General features: G+C 35.6%; 1 protein-coding gene across 1 annotated transcript in view; it reads right to left on the bottom strand.

Moving 5' to 3' along the window:
• Window positions 1-22999, bottom strand: part of LOC107601379 (histone deacetylase 4-like) — a 200749-nt gene that overhangs the window by 160695 nt on the left and 17055 nt on the right. The window contains exon 2 of the mRNA XM_016293542.1: window positions 5663-5731. Coding sequence (XP_016149028.1) covers window positions 5663-5731 — 69 coding nt within the window. The remainder of the gene's footprint in view (window positions 1-5662; window positions 5732-22999) is intronic.

Genomic DNA, 22999 nt, shown 5'->3' with positions numbered 1-22999 from the left:
TATATATATATATATATATATATATATAAATAAAACTATTAAAACTCTGTTGACAATCCACGACCGCCAACGTATAAGCAACCATGTTGTAGCTTGAGACAAAATTTCACATTAAACAAAATCAGTAGCTTAAAAAACCCTTACTAATATTATTTTAAATTAAATTGTAATTATTACATATACAATTACACATTGTATTTATATTAATTAAATTAATAAATACTAACATTAATATTTGTATGATAATCAATCCTCTTTAGGACCAACCATCTCTAATTTGAACAGGGTACAATGAGTTAAACCTTTTCCATTGGTAGCTAAACACAAACGTATAATAACCCACATTTTTAAAAACCGCGTTCACAAGTGAGAGACATAGGTTTGCATTTGACTCCATTCCACTGGGTCTAAGCAATAAAGCTGCAAAAAGACTCTCCATAAATGCATCGAACAAAATCGCTATAAAGAGCAGATGCATCTGCATCATTTTTGGAGAAGGCCAGTTTGGAGCTCAGAGGTGTGGGCGTTTAACAAGTCGCCAGCAGCTCATCTTCATTTTCAATTCATTTTCCGCCCTCGTAGCAGGAGATCTGCCCGGCACGTTTGTGAGAGCCAGTGCGCTTTCACAACCCTCCTCTGAGGAAGAGTGTGTACGATCGAGCGAATTATGTGCGAATGCAAGAAAAGGTCATAGCATTACTTGACCAGAATGTGTGTTTGTGTGTCATGTGTGCTGTCTAGGAGGCTTTAACACACACACAAACACACATCAACCCACAACAGACTGCAAGAATAACACACTGATGACTCGACACACAGACGCAGACAAACATGCTTGAATGAACTCACACACAAGGGCCGCGCAAAGGCCGTCTACAGCATAAATAAGACATAAGATAGACTGAGTATAGCACATGACATCAGCGCTCAGGACACTCAGACATTTAAGAAATTCGACATGTAAACAGGGCGATTTTCCTGATGCACTTCCCTCTGAAAATTTAAAGAGATAGTTCATCCAAATATGAACATTTTGGCATTTCTTAAAAACTCATGAGTTTCTAATACAAAAAAAAAAGAGAAATTTGTATGTTTTTTGGAACACAAAAGGAGAACTTTTTAAGTCCTGATTGGTTTTCCAATGCAATGCAATGCACATGCATGTGTATGTATTTATATACATATACATAATAAATATACACAGTACACACATATATTATGTAAACTATTTTTTTTTTATTTTGGATGCGATTAATCACGATTAATTGTTTGACAGCACTAATATATATATATATATATATATATATATATATATATATATATATATATATATATATATACTGTATATGATTATATATATATATATATATATATATATATATACTGTATATGATTTTTGTAGAATACAATTTTAAATATTGATATCTACATTTAAAATAAATAGAAATAAAAATATATATCATATAGGGGTGGGGGGAAAAAAACGATAAAGCATAGTATCGCGATATTTTCTGCGGCAATACTGTATCGATACACGGACGCCAAGTATCGATCTTTTATTACACTATTTGGTAGAATAATAAAATCTATTTCTTTACAATCCACTAGATGGTGGTGTTGAATTTTTTTCTGGTGAGGTCAGCTGGGTCACCTTCAGCATGCAGTAAGTTAGTAAAATAAAGAGGAAAGTTCCATTGTGGAAAGTTATCAGGAAAGCCCCATCCACGTTTAAATTGGATGTATGGACTTACTTCGGATTTGTAAACAAGGAGGGGATGTAAGTATGGATGCACCATAGACTGTATAAAAACATGGACGTAGTGTCCGTGACGTCACCCGTGGTTTTCTGAAGAGCGTTTTTGAAGCTCAAAGTTGGCGGAGCAGGCCGTCGCCATCTTGGCAGCGCATCACCGCGCGTCACTCCCGGATAATCGAAAATGGGCAAAAAGGCGGGAGCTGGTTGCTGAAGCCACGCCCACCTAGCTCGACGGCAGTGTCAGCAGCGGCAATCCACCGGTCACTCAAGTGGCCAGGCCCTTAATTATGCAGAACTTTAAGGCTTAATATAATTTGAATGAATGAGTTATAAAAAAATTCACCCCCCTCACAGTTGTCATGAAGGGAAAAATTAGCTATATAGACCAAAATCATTTTTTGAACCAGGCTGTAAACTAGGGCTGCACGATAAAACGCATGCGATATTTAATGCGCATCTTGTCAGAAAGCCGGTTCTGTAATCAGCGGTAAATCTCCATCACATGCGTGCTTTCACATTGAGCAGCATTAACTACACAGAGCCGTTGTTCACTGATGAGCTGCGCAAAAAATTGCGCGAATATGAACGTTGTAGCGAATCAGTTCATGGGGAAATATGAATCATTAATCATAACTAGTTATAATTAATTATAAATATTTAGATCCGCTGTAGATATTTAGCTGACCTTTCAGGGTCAACTGTCTGTCAATTCTAAGAACGCTGCGGGAGGTTGCCGCTTGGGATGCACAGAAAATATAGGCTACGTATAATAATAATAATATATATGGCGCGCCGCATCGCGCCCTGCCCGGCAGTGTTCAGCGTACATGTTTCATGTTTCCTCGTCACTGCGCGGTTTGACACTCCGCTCAATATTCCGATCTATGAATGTGCGTTCCGCTCGTGTACCGCTCATGCTCATCGGAAAAGCAAAGTCCGCTCAAATAACACGCTGACAGGAAATTTCTATGCAGTATAGGCCTACTTGTTCCGGTTTGCAGTAGCGCTACTGTGCTGTAACATGGTGTAGGCTAGTTCAGCTGTACTGGGCAACGCTGCTAAAATAATGCTACCTTCAGTGACGCTATGCTCTGCTATGCAATGCTCTGCTCATATGCTCTGATAATAATAGCTTTGTAGGACTATACATTATTTGGTTAATTAGTCAAAAAAAAAAACTTATATCTGATTCTGTTACATAGAAGTGAATAAAAAATAATATATTGATATTTAATATCAATCTATGTCTGCTAAATGACTAAATGTAATGTAAATGTAAAATTAAGGTAACACTTTTCAATAAGGTTCCATTATTTAATGCTAGTTAATGTATTAACTATCATGAACGAACAATGAACAATACATTTATTACAGTATTGATTAATCTTTCTTAATGTTAGTTAATGAGAATACAGTAATACAGTTATAGTTCATGTTAATTCAGAGTGCATTAACAAGCACAACTGTTGATTTTAATAATGCATTAGTAAATGTTGAAATGTTGATGAACTAAGATTAGTAAATGCTGAAGAACTATAGTTCATTCTTAGTTCATTAACTAAAGTAGTTAACTAATGAACCTTATTGTAAAGTGTTACCAATATTAATATAAATTCTGTCCAGTTTTATTGTCTCTATTATATTACTTAGATGTATATTTTGCGTCTGTAAATATGTCTAATCCCTTATTTTATTTTTATTTCTAGTTTATATACTTACATACATTAGTAATTAATTTTGCACTACATGTTTAATACTTTTTATATATTATTATTATATTATTATTTTTCTTTCTGTTAATACATGTGTACTATTGTAAGCAGTCCAGCTGCAATTGCTTTGGCAATACAAATGTATAATTTTTGTCATGCCAATAAAGCACTCTTAAATTGAAATTGAAAAAAAATTGACAGACAGACAGACAGAGAGAGAGAGAGAGAGAGAGAGAGAGAGAGAGACAGACAGACAGACAGACAGACAGACAGACAGACAGACAGACAGACAGATAGATAGATAAAAATTAAGTCTCTGTGACATCGGGATCATGTTTTCAGCTGTTTTTCCACTGCTTATGTCTGATAAACTTCTCAGGTTATTGTTTCAAGCGCAACATCATATATGAGATGAGTCAGTCTCCATATCTCTGTGAAACTGCTCCAGACGCAAAAACAGTGATTTTGTTCCTCATATTTTCATTTTGATGACTTAAAAAAAATACACCACATGTTGCCACACATTTCTAGAGAAAGATAAACCCTAGACAAACTTCCGATGGTAAATTGTTCCACTGAATGCAAAGCTGTTAAAGAGACCCAAAAATGAAAACTGTCATCATTTTCTCATCCTCACATCGTTTCAAATCCAGAAGACTTTGATTTAAAACTGTTCATCATATAAAACAATTGCACCACTTCACAAGATTTGGATTAAACAACATTGTTTATATGGATTTATTTTATGCTTCAAATTTTTGGTTACCTGAACTTTCAATGGAAGTAACATGAAAAAATTTAAAGATTAACCAAAGTCTTCAGGGTTTGGAACACAAATCATGACAGAATTCACATTTTTGGGTGAATTATCTCTTTCAAAGACCCGTAAAAAACACCAATCAGATGCTCTTATTCAGCAACCCTGTTTGATGACCTATGACCCTTGGCTATGCCAACAGGGATGCCCACAGCTGACTGGACTACACACACGCACGCACGCACGCACGCACACACGCACACACACAAAATCTGGTTAGCTATTCTTGTAGGGACTTCTCCATAGGCGTAATGGTTTTTATACTATACAAACTGTATTTTCTATCACCCAACACCAACCCTACACCTAAACCTACCCCTTACAGAAAACTACTGCCAATTTTCCACTGCTTATGTCTGATAAACTTCTCAGGTTATTGTTTCAAGCGCAACATCATATATGAGATGAGTCAGTCTCCATATCTCTGTGAAACTGCTCCAGACGCAAAAACAGTGATTTTGTTCCTCATATTTTCATTTTGATGACTTAAAAAAAATACACCACATGTTGCCACACATTTCTAGAGAAAGATAAACCCTAGACAAACTTCCGATGGTAAATTGTTCCACTGAATGCAAAGCTGTTAAAGAGACCCAAAAATGAAAACTGTCATCATTTTCTCATCCTCACATCGTTTCAAATCCAGAAGACTTTGATTTAAAACTGTTCATCATATAAAACAATTGCACCACTTCACAAGATTTGGATTAAACAACATTGTTTATATGGATTTATTTTATGCTTCAAATTTTTGGTTACCTGAACTTTCAATGGAAGTAACATGAAAAAATTTAAAGATTAACCAAAGTCTTCAGGGTTTGGAACACAAATCATGACAGAATTCACATTTTTGGGTGAATTATCTCTTTCAAAGACCCGTAAAAAACACCAATCAGATGCTCTTATTCAGCAACCCTGTTTGATGACCTATGACCCTTGGCTATGCCAACAGGGATGCCCACAGCTGACTGGACTACACACACGCACGCACGCACGCACGCACACACGCACACACGCACACACGCACACACGCACACACGCACACACACACACACACAAAATCTGGTTAGCTATTCTTGTAGGGACTTCTCCATAGGCGTAATGGTTTTTATACTATACAAACTGCATTTTCTATCACCCAACACCAACACCAACCCTACACCTAAACCTACCCCTTACAGAAAACTACTGCCAATTTTCTAATTTCATAAAACACCGTTTTGTATGTTTTTTAAGCCTTTTGTTTTACGGGGACAAAGGAAGTGTCCTCATAAACCATTTGTACGTTGTAGTACCCATGTCATTATTCACATTTGTTTCCTCATAAACCATATATACCAGTACACACACACAAACACAGAGAAGACTCGGTCCTACCAGGAGGAATGTGATTGACTCCAGATGGCTTCAGAAGTTTCAGTGGCTGTTCTTTACTGGGAAGTCCATCTGTGGGAGACAGAGAGAAACCATTCCAACTGAGAAATGCTGAGGATCAGGGAAGCATAAGTCATCAGGATATTGTATTACAGCTCTGCACACAAATTACATATGCAACATATGGACCGTTGCCAGGGAAGATACCATATTTTGAAGCAAATGACTCAGGGATTGACATAAACTCACTATCTTTAAGGTAACAAAACTATCTCTGTTTACTGTTATACATGCTCCTAGTCTCATTAAGCATTAATGCACCACAAAACAGATTCTCTTTGTAATTTTGCATCAAAAACATAATAACTTTTCACCTACACAGCTTTCATATCAGGTCCCAGATGCTTTTTCTCTGAAGTTTCACTCAGGAATTTTTTGCCGTATTTTCAATATTCTATACTGAACTTACTGAATGCAAAATGTACGTCTACCTCACAAAGCCTACCTTTTATTTGCATCGGTTTAAATCCAGCGTCTACCCTGAGAAAGGTCCACAGCGCACATGAAATGAACACGCAACAGATTTCCTAAAGCAGGATTTGTAATTATGTGGAAAGGCAAAACAACATCAGTAGGCATGATAACTCTGGGAGAAGCAGCTATAAATAGCCTAGATCTCTAAAAGAGGAAGAGAGAGAGAGACGCTCACTGCAGGATACATGAGAGCATTAGCATTCACAAACACACACACACACACACACACAGGAGCACAGGAACCATAAAACCCGCACATCTCATTTCATAATAATCCACCAGAACAAAGGAAGAAAATGTGCACAGGGGGAATCTCACTAAACCGGTTATAAACAAATCCATATTATTTCATATTGTGACTAAGACAATTAAGCAATTAAGCACTTTTTATTACGGTAATGTGGGGAAAAACTCATTATAAAAAACGTATATTATATTATTATGCATTTATTTTAAGTATTTATCCATTAAAGCAATAGTTTTTGTGGGATTTCTTGATATATTGACAAGAATCGGACAAGATTTGGCTTTTTTTATATCTATTAATATTATATTAACCAATGGCTAGCCTTTTTTTTCATGTATGTATGTATGTATATATATATATATATATATATATAAACAAACAAACTTATATTTAGTTAATTTATGATAAGAAAAAATATATACACTTTTATTAATTACAGTAATTTATTTATTGCTTATTTATTTATTATTTATATTATTAAAATAATAATATAGTAATGAGAATTTAGGGAGAAAATGTCTGAAATGCAAGAAAATATTAGTGGTACAAAAATAGGCTTCATTTTATTTATACTAATGTTCAAAAGTTTGGGTTGATAAGATTTTTTTGGTTTAAAAAAAAAAACTTTTATTAAGCAAGGACACATTCAATTGATCAGAAGTGACAGTATAATGTTAAAAAAGCTTTCTATTGCAAATAAATGCTGCCATCACAGGAATAAATAAAAGATAATAAATAAATATTAAAATAGAAAAAAGTAATTTGGTGTATAGTGTATATAATTTTTTTTTTATAAATATAAATGTATTCATATACATATTAATGACATTTTAAAAATGAATAAATCTTTTAACGTGAAACGTGAAAAATAACTTTGTGACATTCAGGCGCATTCTCCTCAGCTGTAATGCGTTTGTGTATGGCAGCACCGGGAGCAGCGATTAATCTAACAGTAATGAGCTTCAGATGCACTTCACACGAGTGAGCTTCTTGACATACTGACCCCGATGTGTCTCGCACCTACTCGCTAAAGACTGTCAGTGAATCACAGGCTGAGAGAGAGAGAGACGAGGAGTCGAGAAGAAGGAATTCAAAGACTTCACAGTGTTTTATTCATTAGACATTCCAGTCACAGTTTTGCCAGCGGCGGCAGGCGGTGACAGGGCTCAGGGTCGTTTCCACGGATCAACAGCGGCGTCAGTTCCTCTCAAAGTGAGACCGGAGGGCTTTACGCCTCAGAACACTGCAGAGAAGATGAACAACCGCCTCAAAAAATCTGAGAGACGTTCGTATTGTGTTGTTGTTACATATTCAGTTTTTCTACCCTAACATCACTTCAGTAGGTGCCCAATCTGTCCTCAAACCTGCTCTGAACTGCAGAAAGGCAGGAAAACATTGTCACACAACTGAAAATCAGATGATGACGAATCATCTCTGCTGTATGGAGGTCGAGGGCAATTCTGTGCAGAGCTCAGTGCACTGCCCGTGTGATAGAAAAAGTGAACTTTACAGAACAAAACAGACACTCAGCAATACTTTGTTCTGGTCTGGAGACAACAACACACACATTTGCTCAGTTTCTTCCCAAAATTTGAGATACTGGTTAACAGTGTTTCCAACAGAATTATGCTTTTACAGCAGCCTCCAAACCCCTTAATATGGCCAACTTACATAAAACTACAAAGAAAAAAAATGTGATATTTAAATATATATTTCAAATATATTTAAATATATTTCAAAATAATAAAACCTTCAACTAAAATAATAAAATAAAGTTGCGACTGTTGGAAACCCTTAATTTGTCCAACTTATATACTAAAACTACAAAAAAATTGATATATATTTTTTAGAACATTTCAATATATTTCATAATAAAACCTTAAACTAACTACAGTAAAATAATTAATTACAGTAAAAAATAGTTAATAACTTTTTTGTGAATGTTTGAAGAGCAACAACTGATAATACATAATAATAAATAATATTTAAAATAAAATAATAAAATAAAAGCTTTTAAAACTAAAATGGAATAAAAGCTTAAGAAAATAAAATGTTTGTGGGTATATCTATTACTGTTTGATGATTACTGATTTCAGACTTCAAAGCAAAGCAAAGCAAAACAAAACAAAACAAAACAAAACAAAACAAAACAAAACAAAACAAAACAAAACAAAACAAAAAACAAAACAAAAGGCTTTTACATGGATTGATGGATACATACAATAACAAAACAAACCATAGTTGACCACTTTGCATGTCATCCAGACAGACTCATCCCACCTAAAATGGGTTTTCTTGTCCAGAATAAGCTGTAAAATGGACCACACTTTATGACTATAATCAAAAGCCTGTATAGTCAAAGGACTACCAAAATAGAGACGAGAGCCAAACCTCCACACTCCCAGCCTCAACTACTATCAACCGATCTGCCTTCATACATCTCGACTTAATCATATCTGTGGATCTGATTGAGTGACAGGACCCGAGCGACCTCATCCATTCATGTAATACACACAGGGGCTCAAGATAAGAGCTATACTTATCCCTGTGAACTCAGATCAGAACAGAGAGTATCAATCATCTGCTGATAAGAGCCGTTCCTGAGGAACATGCACCGAATAGTGCAGCCCAGACTGAGAAACCCAACAAACTCAGGCTATCTCTGAAAATGAGGCTGCAATTGAAGATTATTTTGATCAATATGTTCAAGAATGATTTCCTAATTATTTTTTTAATTAAACAGATAAAAAAATCATGCAAAAATATGTTTTATTGCACAAAAAAATGTGCAATAAAAATTTTATTAATTATTTCAATTTCAATTTCAAAATGCAGATAAAAAACACAGCTAAAACATAAAACAGTTAAAGGGGTCATATGATGCGATTTCAAGTTTTCCTTTCTCTTTGGTGTTACAAGCTGATTGTGCATAGATAAGATCCAAACTAAAAACATACAAAAATATGTAAAAACATATATTATAAACGTTTTAAATATAAAACAACAATTTTATATTATGCCTTTTTTATATTATTTTATTTTTGGCATAATGATAAATATAAACAAATCACCAATATAAAATATTGATAAATATTTTTTTTAATATTTATAAATATATTTAAAAAATCAATATAAAAATCACCAATATTTTTTAATTAAATACAAAATTAAAAAAATGCATACAGTATATGTATGTGTATTTATGTGTCTGTATATAAGGTTATGATATAAATAGTGTATAAAAAGGGTTAACAATTATCTGACAGCTTTACAACTGTGGATAGTTTTTATAATAATGTTACATTTTAAATCACTGAATTATAAAAACAAGACCTGTCTGACTGATAATGAAATTTGGTGCCATTTATTTTTATTATCAGTTATTTACCTTTGAATTACTGTTGCAACCCTATGCACAGGATTATGGGATTTCACATTAAGTTATGAATACATATGCCATCTTCAAATACTGGCAAGATGTTACACGACCACTGAACTCGAACATGTCTTGATGCTTCCCTACCACTGTTTACTGGCTGCATTTTTCAGGTTGAGGACACGGCGCATGTGTTTTGTTCTCTCCTCCCGCTGATCAGAGCGATACAGGGTGTACGAGTTCAGGCGGGAGGAGCAGGAGGCAGATAAACAAGGCAGCCCACAGCAGTGGCCTCGCTCAGCCATGATTAGCTGCATCTGTAACCCAGCACGCTCCGCCGCTGAACCCCGCTGAGACCCGAGAGCAAGGAACCTGCAGCAGGTAGGCCGTAACAAACCGCCCCACATCGGCTTGCGTGTTATAATGCACCCTGAGCCCATCAGGATCTTTATGAGCGTGCCTAACACACAGAACTCCAGCTTTAAACAAAACTTTTGAGTTTCCATGATGCTATTTTTAGCCATTCAGACTCAAGTCATCATTAATACATGCCAAAATAAAAAATAAAATTAAATAAATAAAATTCAATTCAATTGTGGGTAGGGCTGCCCCCTAATAGTCCTAATAGTACTGTGAAGACAGTAGCGCAAATACATGAATGAATGTTCCAAAGTGAAATAAACTTCAACGGAATAAAGTTTAATGGAATTTAATTTAATTAAAGTTGAATAAACCTAAACTTTATTGTTCAGTGCACTGATGTCAGACTCATTTTGGAGAATACATTTTATTGTTAAATTGTTAAATGCCTGCCTCTAGTACATATCTTTTTCACGTCATTATAAGTGTTTGATCACCACATTTGAGTGATCATTGCAAAAAATGTGTTAATGTATATATATTCTGTTTATGTATATACTGTATTCTATATATAGTACCAGTCAAATGTTTGGAAACGAATGGGAAAGTGTCCAAACTTTTGACTGGTACTGTACTATAATATACACAAAAGGGCCTTTCGCACTGCGGGAACCTTTTCATAGTACCAGAACTAATTGCGGAACTACCCACTTTTTGCCGTTTTTCGCACCGCCGGAACTGGGTGCTTTTTTAGTACCGGACTGCCTTTTTCGAGAACCAAATTAGCTCCTACTCCGGGGCAGGGTCTAACCAGCACAACTGGTACTACCTTTGACGTAAGTAGACACTGATTGGCCAAACGCGTACGAAAACGCCCTCACCCGCCATGATTTAAAACGCTGTGTAAACATACTGTAAACATTATGTCAACTTATTTCACAAGTATGGAGAACAGCGATAGATGGACGGACGCTGAAGTGCATGCACTTGTATCAAATGTAGCACTGGCAGTTGTCGTTGGAGATTCTTATTCCTCCTTTCCGTTCTTTCAATCGCTTTACGTATACGTCAACATTCCATGTCTATTATTGTGAAACCCGCGAGACAACAAAAACACCGCTCCGATCACAGCGTCCTCCATCCTCCTGTTGTTAACGTTGTTCTTTGTTTCCATTGTTGAACGCCGCACACAAATGATGTCACTGTGTGTCGACCGTCTTATGTACACTGTCCGTGCGAATGCAACCCTTTAAATGGTACTGGGAAATTGGTCGCGCAAAATCGTCCCAGTACTTTAGTACTGTACATTTAGTTCTGGAACTAAAGCGGTGCGAAAGGCCCTAAAGAATATCGGCCGATATCTCGATAGCCCTTTTTTACGCCCTAATATCGGTATCGGCCCCAAAAAAACCATATCGGTCGGGGCTCTAATAATAATAACAACAACAACAACAATGACAATAGTAGCCATATATTGTAATACAATTGCAAAAAAAATTCCACAGGCGAAGTCACGCAGTCTGTGATGGAAAGATCGTTAAAGAGATAGTTCACCTAAAAATGAAAATACTCACCCTCATGTCGTTCTAAACCCATAAGACCTCCGTTCGTCTTCAGAACACAAATTAAGATATTTTTGATGCATTCTGACAGCTCTCTGACCCTCCCATAGACAGCAATGTAATTACCACGATCAAGGTCCAGAAACGTAGCAAGGAGACCGGTAAAATAATCCATGTGACATCAGGGGTTCAATAGAAATTTTACGAAGCTACGAGAATACTTTTTGTACGCAAAGAAAACAAAAATAACGACTTTATTCAACAATTCGTCTCCTCCGTGTCACCCTGGTGCCATTTTGGAGAATATCCACTGATTGTAAACAGCGTATGCTATTCTGTGTCAGCTGCGCTACGCGGATACATTTTCTTTGATTTGAACGAAAACAATGTACAATAAAGTGCGTTTGTTCGCTGTATCAAATTGCTTTATAAATTATTTAATGAAGAAATTTATTTAATGAAGAAATATGAAGGTGAGTTATTTAATGAAGAAATATGAAGTGAGTACCTCACCTTCAGCATTATAATTATTTTACCCGCGCCAGAAAGAGACTGAGACGGTGCCGCTGCATGTCGTGCCAAACCTCTCACGGCAGCGGCAGCTTGAGATCGTTTTTTTGAGACCGGCCTTTTTAGAGACCGCCGATCAAAAATCCCAACGTGATTATCGGCTGATAGTGATCGGTAACCGATCAATCGGAACACTACTTATCATCTAAAATATGTAAGTATTAGCAACTTTACATGGCCGCTCAATCTAATGTTAACCTAGAGAAATGTGCGCTGTTCAAGTGTCTGTGTGGAGTGTGTAAGCTGAATATTAGCGCTCAATGCAGGACAGATGGAGGTGCCGGTGCACTCACCTACTCCTAAAATACTCTGTCATTTTTGGTCATACAGATAAGAGTAATAATCCGTATGAAACATGCAAACATGCACGTCCACTACTGCAGAGATGACGAGTCAGTGTCGCCAACTTCATCTCTTAAATCGAAAACAAAGAAAGCACGAGTTTATCAAATTATTAAAATGTTAATGCAGTCTCCTTACTGTTTTCCCCTGATTCATTCATAATTATTACTTCTGCCAGTGCGCTGTGGCAAGCTTTGTGTGTGCTTGCTCTTAATAGGCTATGTAGGCAATTAAAGACTCATTATAAGGATTTAAATGGTTTATTAATAAATGTGCGATTAGTCAACTAATGCTTAAAATGAACGACTACCAGTCAACCAGAAAAATCCTTAGTCGAGGGCAGCCCTAATTGTGGGTATGTCTATTACTGTGGTTGCTAATTTTACATTTAGAAAATAAAATAAAATAATTTTTGTACATAAAATAATCTTCTTTTTTTTGTGGGTATGTCTATTACTGTGGTTTGATGATCAACGATTACTAATTATAGACTTCGCCATTAAAAATAAAATAAAATTCAATAAAAAATGAAATAAACTATAAAACAAAAATGTATATATAATAAAATAAAATGCCCCACATTGGCACACATTACAATGTGCCCTGAGCCGATCAGGATGTATTTGAGTGTGCCTAGCACACAGGCCTCGAGCTTTTAAGCTTTAGTGTTTCCATGATACTATTTTCAGCCATTCAGACCGAGTCATCATTAATACATGCTGCCGCACGGCAAAGATAAAATATTGATGGGGGAGCCCTCCAACGGTGTCCCCTCTAAACAAGGAAGCTTTCCACGTTGTGGCTGCTTTCTCCTCCGGAGAGGGATATAGAGGGGAGGAGGCAGAAAGAGGGGCATTAAAGGGAAGATAGATTAAACAAAGCATGGAAGCTGTTTGTGCTTCCGCCTCACGTTCCTGGGCTCGTCTCGCTGCATGCGCTCTATTTTTGGAAGCCTCTCTGGACCAGACAGGAGCAGAGCCTGTACCATCATGGCATTTTAATCAGACCCACAATGCATCTCTAACTGCACCCAAAAACAGGGGAGTGCTGCAAAAACACAGCACTGCAGTTAGTGCAGCAGGTATCCATGAGCCATGCAGTCAGGATTACTTCTGCCACTAGTCAATGCTTGATTAAAGGTGCAGTAGGAGATCTTGGAAAATGCTAACTTTAGCCTGATAGCACTGAAAGCCTATCAGTCCAAAGCCACGCCCCCTGAATGCATATACGCTCACAGTCCAGAATACCAGAGACAACATTACTACAATAGGCTACATCAGCGGTTCCTAATTCCAGCCCATGTTCCAAAGTGAAGTAAACTTCAACAGATTTCCCCTGCTCAGGGAGTAGGGAGCAATGAACACTGTGTAGTGTACTGATGACGTATCCTGTCTGTGCGAACCGGGTGCACAGAGGTATGCTAATACATGCATTGACATGCAGGTAGGAAAGCCAATTAAAACGCTTGGACCGAGCGTTTTGATTGGACGAACATTTCTTGGTCCTACGCCTTCCACAGAATATATAAATACAGATAAATACATTTAGATCACTTAACTTGATTGCTATCGGGATGTGAAGAGACTTTCAACCAGCATAACAAAAAAAAATTCTCTAGACAATCACCTAGTGCACATTTAAGCCAACTAGTTACAAGTCACTTCACATCAGTTGCGCATGAAGTCTACAAAAGGGTTCAAATCTGAAATTAAAGTAAATCTGGCATGCTTTGTGTTAATATTAATATGACATTTGGTAACACTTTATTTTAAGGTGTCCTTGTTACACGTTACATGTACTTACTATTATAATAACAATAAATTATGCATAATTGCATGCAAGTAACCCTAATCCTAAACCTAACCAAGTACATGTAGTTAATTAATATTACTCAGTTCTTAAGTGTATAATTACACTGTAACAAGGACACCTTAAAATAAAGTGTAACCTGACATTTTTTACTTTCTTTGATCTTTAGGTATGTGTAAGGGTATGTTATCATTTATGTATTGTATATTAGTATTTGTACATTTGTACATTGACAATAGCATGGTTTTTGACAATAGCATTTTTTTTTACTTGATTAAAGCACTAAAATGACAAAGTAAAAGTAAAACTAATAAATAAAATGAAATAAAAACTATATAGGCATATTTAAATAATAATAATAATAATAATAATAATAAATAAAACTTTAACTAAAATTAAAAAGTGAAAATAGAAAATAAAAAAAATAATAAAAAGAGCCAGATAAATGGTCAATATTAACAACAAACCAATTAGAAATAAAAAAAACATAAAAAATAAAAACTACAAATCAGTCTTTTGAAATGCTTTTTAAAGTTGAATGTAGGCATCACAACACCATTATATACAGTATGAAAAAAGTTTTTTTTTTCATTCTGAGATTTGACTTATATTTAAGAGTTATTCAATTACTACTGTTTTTTTTTTTTATATTAAGTCAGAATTAGATGAGCATCCACAATTACATATCCCAAATCTCCAAACATCAGTCGGTAACCCTTACACTAAAAAGAAAACATGTCTACTGTACCCTGTAGACCGGAAGCACACATTCACAAAAACAGACAGAGAGAGATGGGCACAGAAGTCCCCTGCGTCTGAGGCACATATGTCTGTGTGTCTCTGTCTGTATCACATCCTCATCCACATTCACATAACCGCAGATATGAGACCAAACATTAACTCATTGTAGTATGAACAAGATTCGTACAACTTTTCAATCTCTTGACTTGAGACAAAGGATAATGATTTTATTTTTTTAATTAAAGAGTTTCATAATAACAATTCATAAATGATTACATTTTTTTAACATAACAAGAAAAATAATATTGACTACTGAAATTTGAAAGCCTTCCAGTTCAATTTGAAGATTAATTTCCAATAATAATCAGAATTCTAAAGTCAACATATTTCCCAATGGAAACAGCGATATTCAATGAGGGGAAAAAATCTATATAATATGTATTATATATTCATTCTATATAATATGTTTATATCAAATAAAAATATGATATAATATTTTAATACACAAAAGTTCATGGGATCAAAAATGTGGAAAACTTTTTTGTTCTCAATCACAAAGACAGCCGACGTACTGCCCATCAGATTGAATTCAAATGATTGCGAGTTTAGAAGGTGTTGAAGAAAAGTTGAATAAAATGCTAAAGATTGATGGATGCAGGATCTGTCTGTCTGTGTGTGATACTGAGACGGACAGACTGGCTGGCGGTGGCAGATGGCAGAAAGACGACACCAGAGCCTGATGGACTAGATGAGGAGAAGTCCGTCTGTCTGTGTGGCATCAGAGCCACGATTACACACACACACACACACACTATTGGTCTCTCTCTGCCTGTACAGCAGCACATGCCACATCACACAGAGATACATTAGAGTCAACATGAAACACCATTCACAGCCCATTTTACTTCTGCAATCTGACGTACTTCCAAGTGACGCTGTACAAAAAATGACAAATGCTGGATTAATCTGAAATCAAACAATGTCAACACAAGAAATGCATAACGCAACAATACATTAGATGGGAGGAGTTGAAATGTTTAGAGACTGAAAATTGGTTTTAACAATATTCTTTATAGATGTTCACACTTTTCCATTTAATCCCTACAGTCCTTAGGAACCGCACCCGACACCCCAGGTAAATCAATTTAATATTTTAATGTGTAGTTATGCTGTAGTAATTCAACTTTTTTAAATTCAAAATGACTTTTTAATAATATTTTCTCTTTTTTTTTCAAAATAATTCAATAACAGCCATTCACAATTAAGTGAGATGTTACAGAAATGATTGACATGCAGCGTTAAAGCATATTATTATTATTATTATTATTATTATTAATCATCTTTACTATTACTATTGTTGTTGAAATATTAATAATGTTTTTATCATTTTAATCGTTTGCACTTTGGACACTCGAACAAAAAAAAAAATCTAAGAGAAAAGAATATCAGCTGATGTCTAGTGATAAATTTCTAAGAATCTTGATGAAAAATGAAGACAAACATTTTTCTTTTTTGGAAATATGTGCACCTGAAACCATGTGACAGGTGAAGTTCTGGGTGGTTATGCTGAATCTTATCTTCGTAAAGCTCCTGGGACACCCAATACAATTTTTTTAACCGTAAGTCTTTACTAAGAGTCTACCATTATCAGCACTGCCTCTAAACCTCCCAAGAAGAGAGCAGTGTGTGTGTGCGTGTGTGTTTCCAGTGAAGTTCTGAAAAGTACTTCTAGGAAATTACTTCCCAGGAATAAGAGAGGCAGATGATCGTTTGGACTTGCTGGTTAAATGGAAGAAGTTTCACCCTGAAACCATACATTACTTCAGTAGAGATATCTATCATCTTCATAACCTAGTCAGAATTTGCATGAAGCAGTAACAAATTATTCATAAGCAAGATACTGGGATGTATTGTGAGAGTTGTGATGTGTATCAGATTGTGCGAGAGCCCAACTGAGAAAACGACATTATCCCTCACACACACGGCAAGAGCTCAACAAAAGGGATCAGAGAGTTCTGGATGAATTAAAAGAATGGTTTAAGTAAGGAATAAGTGATGATGGGCCGTTGAATTATTAGCAAAATTATGTACACCCGAGGTCATTTTTTTATCATATTGTTTACTATATTTATTTGCTTGGTCAGTGTTGTTGTGGGTTTTGGTTATTTTGGTGTTTTGTGCTACAAGGACCTTTGAAACAACAGCCGTGCGATTCCCTGAAAATAACTGCACACCTTAGAACAAGGATCCTCAAATCTGGCCCACGAGATCCACTTTCCGGCAGAGTTTAGCTCTAACCCTAATCAAACACACCTGAGCATGCTAATCAATGTCTTCAGGATCATTAGAAAATCACAGGTAGCTGAGTTTGATCAGGGTTGGAGCTAAACTCTGCAGCGCATTGGACCTCCAGGGCAAGATTTGAGGAACCCTGCCTTAGAACCTTTGTCAACCAATCAGATTCAAGCATTCAACAGCACCGTAGTATAAATAGTGTTTAAAGGGTTACTCCACCCCAAAATAAAAATGTTGTCATTAATCACTTACCCCCATGTCGTTCCAAACCCCTAAAAGCTTCGCTATTCTGTGTCAGCCGTGACACAAGGATACGTTTTCTACGTGTATTTACGCTTTGATTTGAACAAAAACAGCGCATCCGTGCAGCGCGGCTGACACAGAATAGCGTACGCTGCTTGCGTTCAGTGGTTATTCTCCAAAATGGCGCTACGGTGATGCAGAAAGACAGAGCAGACGAGTTGTTGAATGAAGTCGTTATTTTTGTTTTCTTCGCGTACAAAAAGTATTCTCGCCGCTTCATAACGTTACGGTTGAACCACTGATGGCAGATGGACTATTCTGACGATGTCTTTCATACTTTTCTAGACCTTGACAGTGTTAATTACTTGGCAGTCAATGGGACAGTCACAAGCCTCCCGGTTTTCATCCAAAATATCTTAAATTGTGTTCTGCTTTTACGGGTTTGGAACGACATGGGGGTAAATGATTAATGACAAAATTTTCATTTTGGGGTGGAGTATCCCTTTAAAATATAATTATAAATAACTAATATTAATACATGATTATATAATGCAAACAAACAATATGACTAAATCTATTTAATTCATACAAACAAATTTAATTTACCTAACTTACATATTTGAAAAATAAAATTTATAAATTGTATAATTTATAAAAAATAGTTAATTAGAAAGATATATACACGCCTACACAGGGCCGTTGAAAAGTTTGGGATCAGTACGATTAAAATTTTTTTTATTTTTTAAGACGTCTCTCTTACTCATCAAGGCTGCATTTATATAAAAATACAGGAAAAACAGCAGTATTGTGAAATATTATTTCAATTTAAAATAACCGTTTTCTATTTTAATCTCCTTTTGAAATATAATTTACTTTTGTGATGCAAAGCTGCATTTTCATTAGCTATTACTTCAGCCTTCAGTGTCACATGATCCTTCAGAAATCATTCTAAGCTCTTGATAAGCATACTAGAATACTAAAAAGTTTTACTTTAATTTAATTATAAAGTAACCAAACAAAAAGAGCAATTTTGTAGCGTTAAAATCTCCAACATTCACGGACAGTGAAAGCGAGCATAATCCTGTATCCTCATAAAGTGGTAAAAATATCCCTTCTATTGATGGGATTGTAGGCACTGTACCGTAGCAAAGCTCATCGCAACATGTTTACAGTACACAAGAAGCTTTGAAGACAGATGTCTTATCAGCTCCACAAATATGCATCGTCAGTCTCAATGCAGATAAAGCTCTGCTGTCCCACCCTGAACCAGATCTTTCTCACAGACCACCGTCAGAACCAGCCGGCTTCCCAAGAGAGAGGACTGAGGCTTGGTTCCTACATAATAATACTCGAATAAGCATAAAAACACCTAACACATAAACACTGGCCAAAACGGTTAAATAATTCAATCAATACAACTCTACTGCATTGATACTGATTTATAATCAATATTTGTCTCGCTTCGTCCACCATCTTTGGCTGCCTTCAAAAAACAAAGCCATCTGCACAAACAAACTAATTTTTTCCCAGGCTAATTACATCCTCATCTACAAATGACTTCAGCTTAGACTGTTATTAATAAAACTCATTGCATACATGAAGCAGGGCCTCCTGAGGGCTTAACACATCCGGCCTGCCGCACAGAGAGATCCGACGACAGGAATATTTACGATTTATGATTCGGGAACAACCAGAGGCTCAGAGCTAAAAATAGAGGCTGCAGGCTGCTGGTGACAGGTCTCTTTGAGGTCGCTTCATTCCGTCTCTCCAGGGGACGCTTTGTATTTGTGTAAAAGTGTAGAACACAACATCAGGGAAGCCTAAGGAGAAAGTTAGTTCTATATAAATGCTCAATCCAGAGCCCTGCTGCACGTTTGTGAGAGTATATCGCGTGCTAAATGCACAGTTACAAAAGCATCTCTAAATCTACATGCAGCATGTACAGGGCTGCATAGTGGATGTCAAATGTTGTTATATGTTGCCTGCACAGCTCTGAATGTCTGTAATCACAGGATATGCCTCTTTCTAACTGCCTGTAATGGGGTGATCAAGTGTCCATTCTCATCATATGCTTTAGACGACTCTCTGCTGGCTGCATAGGCAGCACTCAAACTCATAGTGTTTAAATTTCTTTTGTATTAACCCTGCTGCTGTGCTGAAAATCCTTTACCTTGCTTGGTGTTCCTGGTCAAAAATGAACGGCCTTTTTAAATTTCCTTGTAAATCTCTCATTATGCTATATTATCATCAAATCTTGGATTCAATCTTTTTGTCAACTTGTTTCTTTGTCTTTCAGTTGCACAGCTTTTGTATTTCTTTTTGGAACTGATTGGTCACAGGCTTCATTTATCTGAGCTTATGCACCTTATTTGTGGATAATTTTAGCAATGTTCACTAAAAAAAAAATTAAGGTGCATAAGCTCAGCAAGACCTACAAACAATCAATTCCATACAGAAATATTTTATTTGAATTTGATAAATTTGATAAATTATTTGATAAAAAATATTGAATCCAGTATTTGTTAATAATATATCATTACAAGTAATTTATAAGCATTTTATATGAATGGTCATTTTCAACTGGGCACCACAAAAATCCCCCAGAAAGAGAGAGAGAGAGAGATAGAGAGAGAGATAGAGAGAGAGATAGAGATAGAGAGAGAGATAGAGATAGAGATAGAGAGAGAGAGATAGAGATAGAGAGAGAGATAGATAGAGATAGAGAGAGAGAGAGAGAGAGATAGAGAGAGAGATAGAGAGAGAGATAGAGAGAGAGATAGAGAGATAGATAGATAGATAGAGAGAACGAACGAACGAACGAACGAACGAACGAACGAACGAATGAACGAAAGAAAGAAAGAAAGAAAGAAAGAAAGAAAGAAAGAAAGAAAGTAAGAAAGAAAGAAAGAAAGAAAGAAAAAAAGATATTAAAATATGAATTAAAGAAAAGTGAAAAAAGTGCTAATTATGCTGAAATAAAATGCAATATAAATATTACTTTATAAAAAAACTTACCTGAAAAAAATAAAGAATTAAATGCAATAACTGATGCAATAAATAATGCAATAACTTTGTTAAAGCACTCAAATTACTAATGTGTAATCAATAAAAACTAAAAATGAAACTAAAATAAAGATAAACCTAAATAGCAGTATTTTAAAACAAATATGAAACAAAAAGTAATAAAAATTATTACACAAAATTATATAAAAATAAACGTAATATATATAAAAAAGCTAGCTCAAAATATTAATAAAAAAAAACTGTAATAGCATACAGATAATAATAACACTGGTGGAAATGCAATTTAACCCTAAAAAGAACTAGATTTGCTGGTTTGATGGTTTAATCTGATTAAACCTGGTCTTCCAGGCCAAAACTACTCTAAAACAAGCTAGGAGACTTTAAAAAAAAACAGCTCAAGATTGTTGTTTTATATAATACACACACAAATATTAGATAAAAAATTAACTATTACTCTCAATACTTTATTACTGAGTAACATTTAATGTGATGAAACTTACTACAACATATTGTATTCTCCATGAAAGAGAGCTGTCAAGCTGCTGCAGAATTTGGCCAAACTGAAGTATCTTAGAAGGCAGCATAAGGTCGCTTCCTACCTTTTGGAAGAGCCTTTGAATTGGAAGAGCGCCTTTCAGTGATGTCTAGGTAGGCAGCTTGCTTGGTTTTGGAACAAAGCTAATATTGGATCAGAGCAAAAAATGAAAAACAAGACTTTCTAGTGAAGGGTCTCTGATTTTGTCACTTTTAGTATGTCACTGATCGGCATACCTACGATGCTCATACATACATGCCTGGCTGGCAGTCTAAAATACCAGTTTTTGGCTTTCCCCCAACATGAGCTACAAATGCTGTGTTACTTACAGTATGATGAGTCCAGGACACAACACACTGGTTTTTCCATTACAAATGCAATATGAAGACCACCTAAACATCACATTGGTCCCCATTTACACCAGTAGTGCCGTCTATTTGTGATCTGAGACAGATGTTAATATCAGCTATAAACATGATCTAAGAACAATGGCCGCTTGATTGACCATCCATTAAATGGGAAACCTCTCGTAGATGAGCCCACCGGCCCAGCGGGTGGTAGGCAGACTGTGGCACAGTGCAGGACTCATGTGCCAAGATTCCGTTCACTGGCAGGAGACGAGTGTTTGGCAGGAAGTAAGGGAGATGGTGTGTGTTGAGGGGGGCGGCACCTGCCAGCAGCCCATCACCTGGTGAGACTGACCAAGCGCACACCCGGTGTACAAGCACACACACACACACACACACACACAAACACACCTGCAGCCTTCAACACTATTCTCAGTCTGACACAATTCACAGCAGACCAAGAATGCTTCATCACACTCTCCTGAGAAAAAGCTTTAGCCACATAGGCTATACAACATCATATGAGGAGAACAAGCAGACAAAAAACGATATTATGCTGAAATTAATTTTTTACAGATTACAAATATTGATATATACAGTATGTATATGTATATATCTTTCTAGTTCTAAAATCTGATTGGCTAACAAGAGTGTGATATTCAAGAGACATCATAACTCCAACCATTTCACTGTTTGTATCACCCAGCTTGCAGTATTTCTCAAAGCGAGTGTAATAAAAAATACATAAAACATATACAATATATATGTTATAAATACATAAAACATATACATTATGAGCTATGAGCACCAAATCAGCATATTAGTGCAATATCTGAATAGTCATGTCACACCATCACACCACATACATTACAAGAGAAAAGTTATTTTGAAATGTATTATATTATAATATTGTTTATCAGTTATACAGTATTAACCAGTATTATTTATTGATTATTTGTTTACTCTATTTGTTAAATATTTATAGAATTGCAGCTACACATAAATGGCAAATAAGACTAAAATACAACAAATGTGAATGTAGATTCACTTTTTTACATAATTTTACATAATTTTACTCTACAAAAACTATGAATGCGTGTAGATGAAAACTAAAAAAGTTATACATTATGACTTTATATTATGACTATAAAATAAATTTCTACTGAATTGTAATGTAGCTTTTCGTATTATACAGTGGTGTGAAAAAGTGTTGGCCCCCTTCCTGATTTCTTATTTTTTGCGTGTTTGTCACACTTTAATGTTTCATATCATCAAACAAATTTAAATATTAGTCAAAGATAACACAAGGTTTAAATGAAGGTTTTTATTATTAAGGGAACACAAAATCCAAAACT

This window comes from Sinocyclocheilus grahami, unplaced genomic scaffold (genome assembly GCF_001515645.1).
Source record: "Sinocyclocheilus grahami isolate Dianchi unplaced genomic scaffold, SAMN03320097.WGS_v1.1 scaffold304.1, whole genome shotgun sequence".
Lineage (NCBI taxonomy): Eukaryota > Metazoa > Chordata > Actinopteri > Cypriniformes > Cyprinidae > Sinocyclocheilus > Sinocyclocheilus grahami.
The sequence above is the reverse complement of the archived record's forward strand: the minus strand, read 5'-3'. Positions and strand labels throughout refer to the sequence as shown.